Source organism: Oryx dammah, unplaced genomic scaffold, assembly GCF_014754425.2.
Source record: "Oryx dammah isolate SB20612 unplaced genomic scaffold, SCBI_Odam_1.1 HiC_scaffold_17, whole genome shotgun sequence".
Taxonomy (NCBI): domain Eukaryota; kingdom Metazoa; phylum Chordata; class Mammalia; order Artiodactyla; family Bovidae; genus Oryx; species Oryx dammah.
Genome location: NW_024070201.1, coordinates 46,968,279 through 46,979,514, shown reverse-complemented (window position 1 = coordinate 46,979,514; position 11,236 = coordinate 46,968,279). Strand labels below are relative to the sequence as shown.

At 40.2% G+C, this 11,236-nt stretch overlaps 2 protein-coding genes across 2 annotated transcripts; both read left to right on the top strand.

The window, feature by feature from the left end:
- Window positions 1-6,052: 6,052 nt before the first annotated feature.
- LOC120876620 (olfactory receptor 51M1-like) lies at window positions 6,053-7,015 on the top strand. The gene has a single exon (XM_040258594.1). The coding sequence runs from the start codon at window positions 6,053-6,055 to the stop codon at window positions 7,013-7,015; it is 963 nt and encodes a 320-aa protein (XP_040114528.1).
- A 2,272-nt stretch (window positions 7,016-9,287) lies between these two features.
- On the top strand, window positions 9,288-10,890 carry LOC120875903 (olfactory receptor 51L1-like). Its single transcript, XM_040257659.1, has 2 exons — window positions 9,288-9,369; window positions 9,992-10,890. Exons 1-2 carry the CDS (start codon window positions 9,288-9,290, stop codon window positions 10,888-10,890), a joined length of 981 nt encoding a protein of 326 aa, XP_040113593.1.
- The last annotated feature ends 346 nt before the right edge of the window (window positions 10,891-11,236 follow it).

Here is an 11,236-nt window from a genome sequence, read left to right as displayed (position 1 = left end):
AAAAATTAAAAAAAAAAGAGAAAATCCAAATGAGATTGAACATGCTGAAATGAGGAAAATAATGTGCCAGCAGAGATATGAAAACCCTTTTATCTTCACTATAAAATTTGAAAACAAAATAAATAACAAAGAGATACCATATTTTACCAATAAAAATAGCAAAAATGGTAAGAGTCTGATAATACCAAATATTGATGCAGTTGTGAAGTAATGATTCATAATTTGTGGTCAGTGTACATTAGTGTAATCTATGCAGATCTATTTTGGGAATATCTATTACAGGTGAAAGATGTACCTGCTTTATGATACAGCTACTGACTTTTATCTAAATGTTCTCACCTCTTGTGCAAGGAAATATGTACCAGAATGTTACTGCTGCTCCATTTTTAAACAATGAAAATAACCTAACTGTCCATCAATAAAAGAAAAAACAGGTGAAAGTTAATAGACTAATAAATTAATATATACTAATATACACTATTAAAACCAATGAACTTTATTTAGCAAAATGATACACATGAATAAATCATAATGCAAATACATATTTACGTTATAACTTTTATAGAGTATTTTAAGTATGCAATGCCATGTCTCTGATGTGTTTGTGTGTGTATATGTGCGTTAAAGTATTAAAAACCATGTTGAAAATGATAAATAGGAACTCTGGAAAGCTCCTCTTGGGGAAAACGGGAAGTGAACTGACGTGAAAAATGTTACATGAATGGTGTCAATTCTGTCTGGAAAAAAATCTGAGGCAAATAGGCAAAATGTTAAAACATTAATATTTAGTCAAGTGATCATTATATCATCCTCTTTATTTTACAACTGAAGCATTTTCTTCTGAAAAAAAAAAAAACGTTCAAAGTGAAATTAAAAAAAAATTCTAAAACTGGATATGAAAGCATTTGTGTTTGTGTGCTATCTTGCGTGTCCGGTGGTGAGGGTCAGAAGGAATGTTTGAATCTCAGAGCCCAGAGACAGGTTCCACTCAACTTTATTTGGAATTCACAGGGTAGAGCACACTTTTGAATAGCAACACTGAGATTCAGAATGCTCTTTACCATATTGAGTGGAAATTTACTGTATAAATCCGACGGGTACAATGAAGTATAAAGAAAAAAGATTCAGATTGAGATTAGAGTTGGAGTACCATTTCTGCCACTTACTAGCAAATAGGCCACTAACATCTAAATTTCCTTATTTTCAAAATTAGGAAATCCATATGTTGCTGCTGCTGCTGCTAAGTCGCTTCAGTCGTGTCCGACTCTGTGCAACCCCATAGACGGCAGCCCACCAGGCTTTCCTATCCCTGGGATTCTCCAGGCAAGAACACTGGAGTGGGTTGCCATTTCCTTCTCCAAGGAAATCCATATAGATAATAACATATAACATATTTGAAAAGGTTTACCTTATTGGAATTTAAAATGCAAATTAACATATTAACATCTTGTTAATAATCAAATATTGAAAAAATAGTTAATAATCAAGATCTGTGCTGACCAGTATGTCATGAAAGAGGCATTTTCATACACTGATGTGAAAGCATAATCTGATTTGTTTTCTGTAGAGAGCAAAATACATCAAAAGACTTAAAAATATTCATACATTGTGTCTCAGAAATACCACACTTGGAATTCTATTTTAATCAAGTAATTGTAAACGGAAAATAAAGGTTTTAGGATGCAAACTCTTTATGGACAAATATTTGTTATCCTGTTTTGTCACAGAGTTGACTTCAATATCTACCTTAAGACTCAATAAATATTGTTGAAATAACAGATATATTAATATTACAAGTTAGTTGTATTATTATTCATAATAATAAAAAACTATAAGCATTCCAGATATCTAGGAAGAATATTACATAGATTTTAGCATTTTCATTTGATAAATTATTGTTGCTTTTAAAAATAATATTTAAATACTTAGAAAACCATTTTCAACACAAATATTAAGTGAAAAAATTAAAAATATATATTTAAAAACACCTGCTGGATAAAAGCTTTAAAATATACCCATAGAAAAACATTTTCTATATAACTTATTGTTGTGCGTTTCTCCATCTTTGCATTACTCAAATTTTCCAGAGAACACATTCAGTTTTATAACCTAAAGAGGGTTTTCTGCAGCAGATGTCTGGAGCTAAAGCCTAGAGACTGAATCCTATAAATTTAGGGCTCTCCAGCCTCAGGTGAGCCCATGGAAGAAGCGAAGAATGAAGGCAAGGGAGAGGAGAGTCATGACAGCTCCTGCCCATGGGCCTCCAGCCCTGGGGACTCTTTGTCTTCAGCTTCTCCCAGGTGGAGCCCTGGTGTTTCGCATGCACAGAAGGTGAGGAGGATAAATTTTTCCATGACAGACCCAGCCTGATGCCCCTCAGTGACACTGGTGCCATCCTGCCTACCCTCATCCTTTTTCAGTACTGATGACCTCTCTTCTCTTTTTAAAAGTTAGCAGCTGCTGGTGAGTCTCCACTGCTGTCCTGTGCCAGGGTCTCAGGGATGGGTATTAGGGGGTCATGGGAGAAGAAAGGGAGAAACTACAAGGAGAAGGGAATGTAGAGATTTCCAAGAAAGCAATGATCCTGAAAAGAGGTAGTCTGAGCTCTGGCTCCTCTCTTAACACTTAAAAGACTTTAGACAAGTATATTCTCTATCTTGGACCTTGCTTAATTTTTCAAATGCAAAATGAAGTCTTGGAATCCAGGCTCTCACAGAAGCTCTTTCCCTTCTGATATTCAGTGTGTTTGGACAGACCCAGAACCAGAGAGGGGATCAGGATTTGCTCCCCCTAGAGAAGTGGGGGTGATCTGCACTCTCATATTACTTGGATTGCAGAGAGGGCTGCCTCTCTCCTCCTGACCATGGTCTCCATGGCCAGGTCAGTTCCTTCCTGGCTCCTGTCTGGAATCAGCCTCCAAATGCCTCCAGGATGTCACAAGCCCTTTAGTCACTGGTGAGCTGGCTGGTACATATAGCCTTCCCTTTTCCTCTTATCCATCAAATTGTCGTTTATTTAACAACACACATGTTAAGTGCATTTTATGTCCTAGATCAGTTAAAACAGAGATAGTTCTGCCTCAGCCTTTGTGAATTGGTAGAGACACCCCCTGTGACTTCCCCAGGACTTGGGATCCACCCTCCCTCTTTCATAGTCCTCTGCTACCCCAGTCATAAGAGGTATGTTGACAGAAGTTTGACAACTGTGGGAAGGTTCTTCCTCATTCAAAGGTGAGATGTCTGTTCTATGCCCTTGTGCTTAGGCATGGCTCCATCTGCATCTTCTCCTACACATAAGGAGCAGCAGTCTCCACTGCTAATTTATTTTTTAAAATAGAATATATGGAGTTGAAACATGAATATTTAGAACATACGGATGAGGTAGAGATCTAATTGCTCACTTCATAGTGAATATCACTGTTTTCATGAATTTCCTCTTTAGATCTCTCCTATATCTCTTTTGTTGTGAATATTTAAAACGGACTACTGTGAGCCATGACTATGTAATGACAAATGGACTCTGTGGGTGTCATAACATAGAGAACAATTTTTCATTTCTAGGGGAAACTCATTGGAACTTCCTTTCCAGGAAGAATAATCCCAGCCCCATCATGGTCTGTGTATAAAATTTTCATTTCCCTCAGATCTTCAGACTTATTCTAAAGTCTGTGAAAACCAGACCCAACCCCAAACTCTAGACACAGCTAATCAGGACAAGAGGTAAGCACTGGCTTAGTTTTTCACATAAAAACAAAGTGGTGTCCCCTTGTGTTAGACACTGCAGTGGGCCCCAGTGGTCTGGTTGAAATTTTTTTTTAAGTGGATAAAAATCAGGTTATAAAAAGACACACATATATAGGGACTGTATTCTATGCTATGCTACACTAAGTTGCTTCATTCGTGTCCGACTCTTTGCAATCCCATATACTGTAGCCTGCCAGGTTCCTCCGTCCATGGGTTTTCCCAGGTTAGATTACTGGAGTGGGTTGCCATTTCCTTCTCCAGGGGATATTCCCATTCCAGGAATTGAACCTGCGTCTGCATTGACAGGCAGATTCTTCACCACTGAATCACCTGAAAAGCTCTTATAAACTAATAAATATATATATAATGTATAAGATGTATATCTATGCATTTACAACTTTAATGGTGCTATAGCAAAGGAACTATGTGCATACAGAGAGGGATTTGCCTAAAGCCTACATGTGAAAGTGAAGAGACATTTGTCAGAGAAATGATATCCGCACTGTCTTAAAGGATCAGCAAATATTCACTGGTCAAAAAAACAAGGTGCTTTCTGTTAGGAAAGTAAAATGTAAAGCAGTATAAAGATTAGAAACAGAACAAAAAACACATATGGGGAATTGTTAAAAAAAAAAAAAGCAACAAGGGCAACATGTTAACTGTGGGAGATAAAAGATAAATTTGGAAAGATGCCAAAGGAAGAAAGGACTGGGCAATGATGGAATATTATTAACACATCCTATTAGGACTGCTCACTTTGGAATTAGATAATGTAGTGATTAAAAACACACTTAAAAGCACTGACTGGTTCCACTTTGAACTTATAAAACTCAAATATTCTTTTGTCGCTTTCTGGAATCCTTCTATATTGCTCTTGTACACCTATTTTCTCTCTCTTCCTATTTTTTCCTCTTTATCTTGTGAAGATATGAATGTACTTTTCCTCCCTAAGAACTGCTTTATTGATACTGTGCAGCTGTCCACTCAAGTGGTCCTGTGGAAAATAATTGAGAACTGTGATTGTTCAGGATCAGAAGCAGACATGCTCACAGCAGAGGGAAGTAGCTATATTGACAAGGTCATAGTCCTTCTGGAGTAGGCAGGGATGATTTTATTCCCAAGTATTCTTGCATGGAAAAATCCCATGGACAGAGAAGCCTGGTGGGCTCCAGTCTATGGGGTCACAAGAGTCAGACACGACTTAGTGACTAACCCACCATCACCACTCTGAAACTGTTCTTCTCAAGGTCAGCTGTAACTTCCACATTGCTCAATCCTTTAGTCAGTTCTCAGTCCTTATAACCCTGACCCCTTGGCAACATCATATATAATTAATCCCTCTTAAAACTGATACAAGATCACATTCTTCTGATTTTATTCTGACTAGCATTTTCCCCACAGTCTCTTTCAGTGCAGTCTTTCCTTCTCCAACTCTAAATATCAGATTTGTACAGTCAATACTGGAAACGTCTCCCTACACTAATATTTTAGATTTCTTTACCCTGCCTATATGCTAATACCTCTCAAACATGTATCTCTTCTTCAACTTATTTCTGAAGTCCACATTTCTATTACCCACATTTCTCATTTCTACTAATGAGTCAATGAAAATGAGTAGATGAAAACCCTGTTGGGGGAGGTGACTATAATTAAAATTTTCAGCATGCTTTTGAAATAACAGTGAAACACCTAGATGCAGATGCTCAGCCTACTGCTGGACATATAAAAGAAGAAGAGAATTATAGTTTTGTATTTGACATTCATCAGCTTAAGTATGGTAAATAATTATGGGAATGATGATGTATGAGAAGGAATAATAGAGTAAGGTCAGAAAATTTCCAAGGATAAAAGCAGCTATATTTCAGCATTACACTCATTGGAAAAGACTCTGATGCTGGGAGGAATTGGTGGCAGGAGGAAAAGGGGATGACAGAGGATGAGATGGCTGGATGGCATCACGGACTCGATGGACGTGAGTCTGAGTGAACTCCAGGAGTTGGTGATGGACAGCGAGGCCTGGTGTGCTACAATTCATGGGGTCGCAAAGAGTCAGACACGACTGAGCAACTGAAATGAACTGAACTGAAATAAAGAGAAGTCAGGAAAGAAGACTAAGAAATATAAATGTAGAGAAAATCTGCTATATTCAAAGAAAGTTTTAATCAGATAGTTTGGTATTATAAGTGATAACAGTGAAGTAGAGGATATCAAAGCTGATGATGGTCATTATCTGTTTATGATGGTGTGTTTGTGAAGCTGAAGAATTAATAACCAGAACTTCCATTTATTTTCAGCTCAGCCCTTGAAGAATGCCAGCCCAATTTTCCCTCCATCCTCACATCGTGCTCCTGTCCAACCTCACGCAGTTCAGCCCCATGCTCTACCTCACTGGCTTTCCCGGATTGGAAACCGTCGAGCACTGGATCTTCATCTTCTTTTTCCTGATGTACCTCGTGGCCATCTCGGGCAACTGCTTCATCCTGATAATTATTAAGACCAACCCTTGCTTGCACACACCCATGTACTATCTACTCTCCTTTCTGGCCTTCACTGACCTTGGCCTGTCAGTGTCCACCTTGCCCACTACTATGGGCATCTTTTGGTTCAAGTCCCATGGCATCTACTTTGGAGCCTGCCAAATCCAGATGTTCTGTATCCACTCCTTTTCCTTCATGGAGTCTTCAGTGCTCCTTGTCATGTCCTTTGATCGGTTTGTGGCCATCTGTTATCCCCTGAGGTACTCAGTCATTATCACTGGCCAAAGAGTGGTCAGGGTAGGCCTCACTGTCATTTTGCGGGGCCCCGTGGCCCTCATTCCCATTGTTCTCCTCCTGAAGGCTTTCCCTTACTGTGGGTCTAGAGTCCTCTCCCACTCTTTCTGCCTGCACCAGGAGGTGATACACTTGGCCTGCACAGACACCACCCTCAACAACCTGTACGGGCTATCATTGGTGGTCTTTACTGTGATGCTAGACCTGGTGCTCATTGCACTGTCCTACGGGGTCATCCTGCACACAGTGGCAAGACTGGCTTCCAAAGAGGAGCGGCTCCGAGCCTTCCAAACGTGCACCTCACACCTCTGTGCTGTGCTGGTCTTCTTTGTGCCCATGATGGGGCTGTCCTTGGTTCACCGCTTTGGGAAGCATGCTCCACCTGCTGTCCACCTTCTGATGGCCAATGTCTACCTCTTTGTGCCTCCCATGCTTAATCCAATCATATACAGTATTAAGACCAAGGAGATTCGCCGTGTCATCAGCAAGCTCCTGGGTTAAAAATTCCACTGAGTGCCCAGAAGAAAGTCCCAAATCAAGCCAAAGATTGGCAGTATTTAGTACCTGTTATTACCAAAATAACTGTAGATGGTGATTGCAGCCATGAAATTAAAAGACGCTTACTCCTTGGAAGAAAATTTATGATCAACCTAGATAATATATTCAAACGCAGAGACATTACTTTGCCGACTAAGGTCCGTCTAGTCAAGGCTATGGTTTTTCCTGTGGTCATGTATGGATGTGAGCGTTGGACTGTGAAGAAGGCTGAGCACCGAAGAATTGATGCTTTTGAACTGTGGTGTTGGAGAAGACTCTTGAGAGCCCCTTGGACTGCAAGAAGATCCAACCAATCCATTCTGAAGGAGATCAGCCCTGGGATTTCTTTGGAAGGGATGATGCTAAAGCTGAAACTCCAGTACTTTGGCCACCTCATGTGAAGAGTTGACTCATTGGAAAAGACTCTGATGCTGGGAGGGATTGGGGGCAGGAGGAGAAGGGGACAACAGAGGATGAGATGGCTGGATGGCATCACAGACTCAATGGACGTGACTCTGAGTGAACTCCAGGAGTTGGTGATGGACAGGGAGGCCTGGCGTGCTGTGATTCATGGGGTCGCAAAGAGTCGGACACGACTGAGCGACTGAACTGAACTGAGCTGATTACACCTTTGTTTCCCCAGGCTTTTTTCCACTGCCCTAAATAAAATATGGGTGAATTTCTTTCTTGAGTTATGAGTTGGTGATGCTGACTTTCTCTAGCTTGAATTATAATGTCTTCTTCTCTATATAAGACTTAGATATTTCAGTAGCAGCAAAAACTACCCAGAGAAAGATTGCTATCAAAGTGTAAAAACTAAAGTGAAACTAAGCAAATACTGAAGAAGAGTAATCAACAAAGAAGCACATAGAACAGAACTTATGAGAGAACAGGTAAGTGTCAGTTGTTAAATTCACTTCACAAAATGTACCTTCTTCCATGGCTCCTTGGGACTGCCTCCTTTCTTGGCTGGCCAGTCCTTGTCTTAAATTTCTATCCTGCATAACCCATATCCTTTGGACTCTTGAGTCACATTGGAAGAATCAGAACTCCTGCACTCTTTTCTAATTTAACTCCTCCAAATGTTTCTGATGATGTACTTTCTTCTAGCCTTATTCATCTAGTAGACACCCTGGACCCCACCCCTGGCTCTTATCATTTCTGATTTTATCTTTCATATGGATTTACTGACATTAACTGAAGTCAATGTTTGCTTCTGGGCATTCTAATCGTGAGATCTTGCACAATGACCTGAAATGCAACAAAGCTCTAATAAAGAAAACTACCACAGATGCATCTAAAGTCATACTCCTGTTGCTTATGATATTGTGAACCTAAAAGTAGCAGAGATTTCCCCTACTGTTGACTAAACAAAATTCACATTGGAGTCTCAGCATTGAGGTTGCTTCCTCGTGGACCTTTTTCAGGGCAAACCTTCTGCACAAACAGATTCCACTCTGAACTTCAGTTGAAATCCACACTGTAGGCCACACTGAAGAGCAACTCTAAGACTCAGAATGTTCTTCTCCATATTGATTGGAACTTTACTGTCTATGGATCCCGTTAGTAGAATGAAGTCTAAAGAACAGAATTCAGATTTAGAGTTGGAGTTCAATTTCTGTCAGTTACTAGCAAATAGGCCACTAACACTGAAGTTTTCTTATTTTTGAACTTAGGAAATATGTATACAAAATAACATTTTAAAATTTCTACTTTGCTGAATTTAAAATGCAAATTAACATATTTAAATCATGCTAATAAGTAAGTATTGAAGAAAACAGTTAATAATGAAGGTCTGTGCTGACAAATATATGGTAAAAGAAGGATTTTCATACACTGGTGTGAAAACATAATAAGATTTGGCTTCCCTGGTGGCTCAGACAGTAAATAATCTTCATGCAATGTGGGATACCTGGGTTCGATCCCTGGATTGGGAAGATCCCCTGGAGAAGGGAATGGCTACTCACTCCAATATTCTGACCTGGAGGATTCCATGGACAGAGGAGCCTGCAGGCTATAGTCCATGGTGTAGCAAAGAGTGGGACATTGACAGTGACTTTCACTTTCCATAGGAAAAAAAATGTATCAAAATATTTTTAAAAATATTCATATACCCTGTCTCAGAAATACCACTCCTTGAATCTGTCTTAATAAAACAACTAAAAATGGAAAAATAAAGATTTTACAGTGTCAGCTCCTTGGAAACAAATATTTCTTTTTCTTTTCTTTAGAAACCATGAGCTCTGAGTTCTTTGAGAAAATTAAGTTTAGAGAGAAGCAAGATACCATTTCTCCTGATTGCATGGACATGCAGAGAGGTTCACATCAATGACAATAAAGAGATAGAGAGGAGAGCAGATTGCATGAGGAAACTATGGGCATCTTTACCTCACTTTGAAAATTTAGAGATCATTTCTTCCATAGGAAAAGCTTGAAGTGGTAAAGTCAAACGAAGGCAATTTGGGATTAATGATATTTCTGAGAATCTGAGCATTCTGTTAAGGTTGAGCTATGTAGAATTTTGTAAGGGAGGTTAAAAAAGATAAACTGGCTTTCACTAGCTGGTTCAGAATAAGAATACAGAAAACCCTTGCTAAGATTTGATGTCATCAAAGTAAAAGATTACATGGGAATAAGAGAAAGATGAAAAAAACAGGAAAAGGACAGGCTGTCTGTGAGGGCAGGGGTTTACTGCAAGGTCATTGAATTCCAGGGAGAGCAGAGGCCAGACCAGCCAGCAGGGCATTATTCTCCTATGACAGCATAACAGCTCATGCTTCCTGGCCTAGTAAACTTGAACCCATGGCCACCTTTCACAGAACAAAGAGGACTCTTTTTTTAATTAATTAATTAATTTATTTATTTATTTTTATTATTTTTTTTTTTAAAGAGGACTCTTGAGAATGATGATGTGCCCACCTTGGCAAGCTCCAATCTGAGTTTCTACATTCCTGTTGACGGGCTTTCCAGGCCTGGAGTGGGCTCACCCCTGGAACTCCCTGCCCATTTGTGTGAGCAACCTTGTGGCCTTCCTGGGCAAGCCACCATCTTGCATCGGGTACGACCCTTTCCTCCACCAGCCCGTGTACTACTTCCTGGCCATCCTGGCTGTGACAGCTGTGGGCCTGTGCTTGTCCTCAGTGCTGGGTGCACTGTGCTTAGAGACCCAGATGGTGGGCCTGGTGCCGTGTGTTCTGCAGCAGTGCTTCCTACACTTCTCCTTCATGGAATCTGCCGTGCTCTTTGCTATGGTTCTGGACAACCTGGTGGCCATCCGTTTCTCACTGCGCTACATATCTGTGCACACGGGGCCTCCTGTGCCATTGGTCGGGGTCCTGCTGGGCCTGCGGAGCGCTGCCATCACAGCCGCACCTTCATTGCATCTCTTGAAATCTGACTACTGTCACTGTGGGGCACTGTCCTGTGCTTACTGCCTTCAGCAGGACGTGATCCACCTGACCGGCTCAGATACACATTTCCACAGACTCTATGCACTGTGCATCATCCTGCTGGCCATGGGCTCTGATGTTCTTTTCACCCTGCTCTCCTATACAATCATTCTCTGTACTGTTGTGGCCATTGCCTCTGCTGGGAAGAGGCTCAAGGCCTTCAACGCTTGTGTCTCCCACCTCCTGGCCGTGCTCGGCTTCTACGTGCCTATGCTGGGTCTGTCCATCATACACAGGTTTGGGAGACACACTTCACCCCTGGTGCACATCGTTATGGGCAGTGTCTCTGTGTTCTTCCCACCCTTGATGAACCCTGTTGTTTACAGCATCAAGACCCAGCAGATCCGCAGAGCCATCCTCAAGGTGCTCTACCTAGGGAAGATACAGTGAGACAGTAGAGATGGACCAGGGCAATTTAAAATGAGGAATGCAGTAAAGCTTCTTTCTAGAGTCTTCCTGTCACAAAACAATTTCTGTTCATTTAGTTTGATCTGTTGACTGTACATCATTAATTCACTCTAATGTTAAGATAAAATGTATCTTTATTGCCACTTGTATATACTTATATTGCTACTTGTATATATAGTTACAAATATAGAGTAAAACATTTTCTTACATAAAAATGATTGTCTTTTACATAAATGTCTGCAAGTTTAAAGTGACTTCTTTTTCTCCTTTTTTATAAACTGCATGAGATATTAACACTTTTTTTATAATTTTATTTATCTATTTTTGG

What these genes read in the sequence shown, in the direction of transcription:
- LOC120876620 (XM_040258594.1), top strand. Translation starts at nt 6,053, where the DNA reads ATGCCAGCCCAATTTTCCCTCCATCCTCACATCGTGCTCCTGTCCAAC.
- LOC120875903 (XM_040257659.1), top strand. Translation starts at nt 9,288, where the DNA reads ATGAGCTCTGAGTTCTTTGAGAAAATTAAGTTTAGAGAGAAGCAAGAT. An exon ending in TTGCATGGACATGCAGAGAG is followed by an intron (nt 9,370 to 9,991) that starts GTTCACATCAAT and finishes CTCCAATCTGAG; the next exon opens with TTTCTACATTCCTGTTGACG.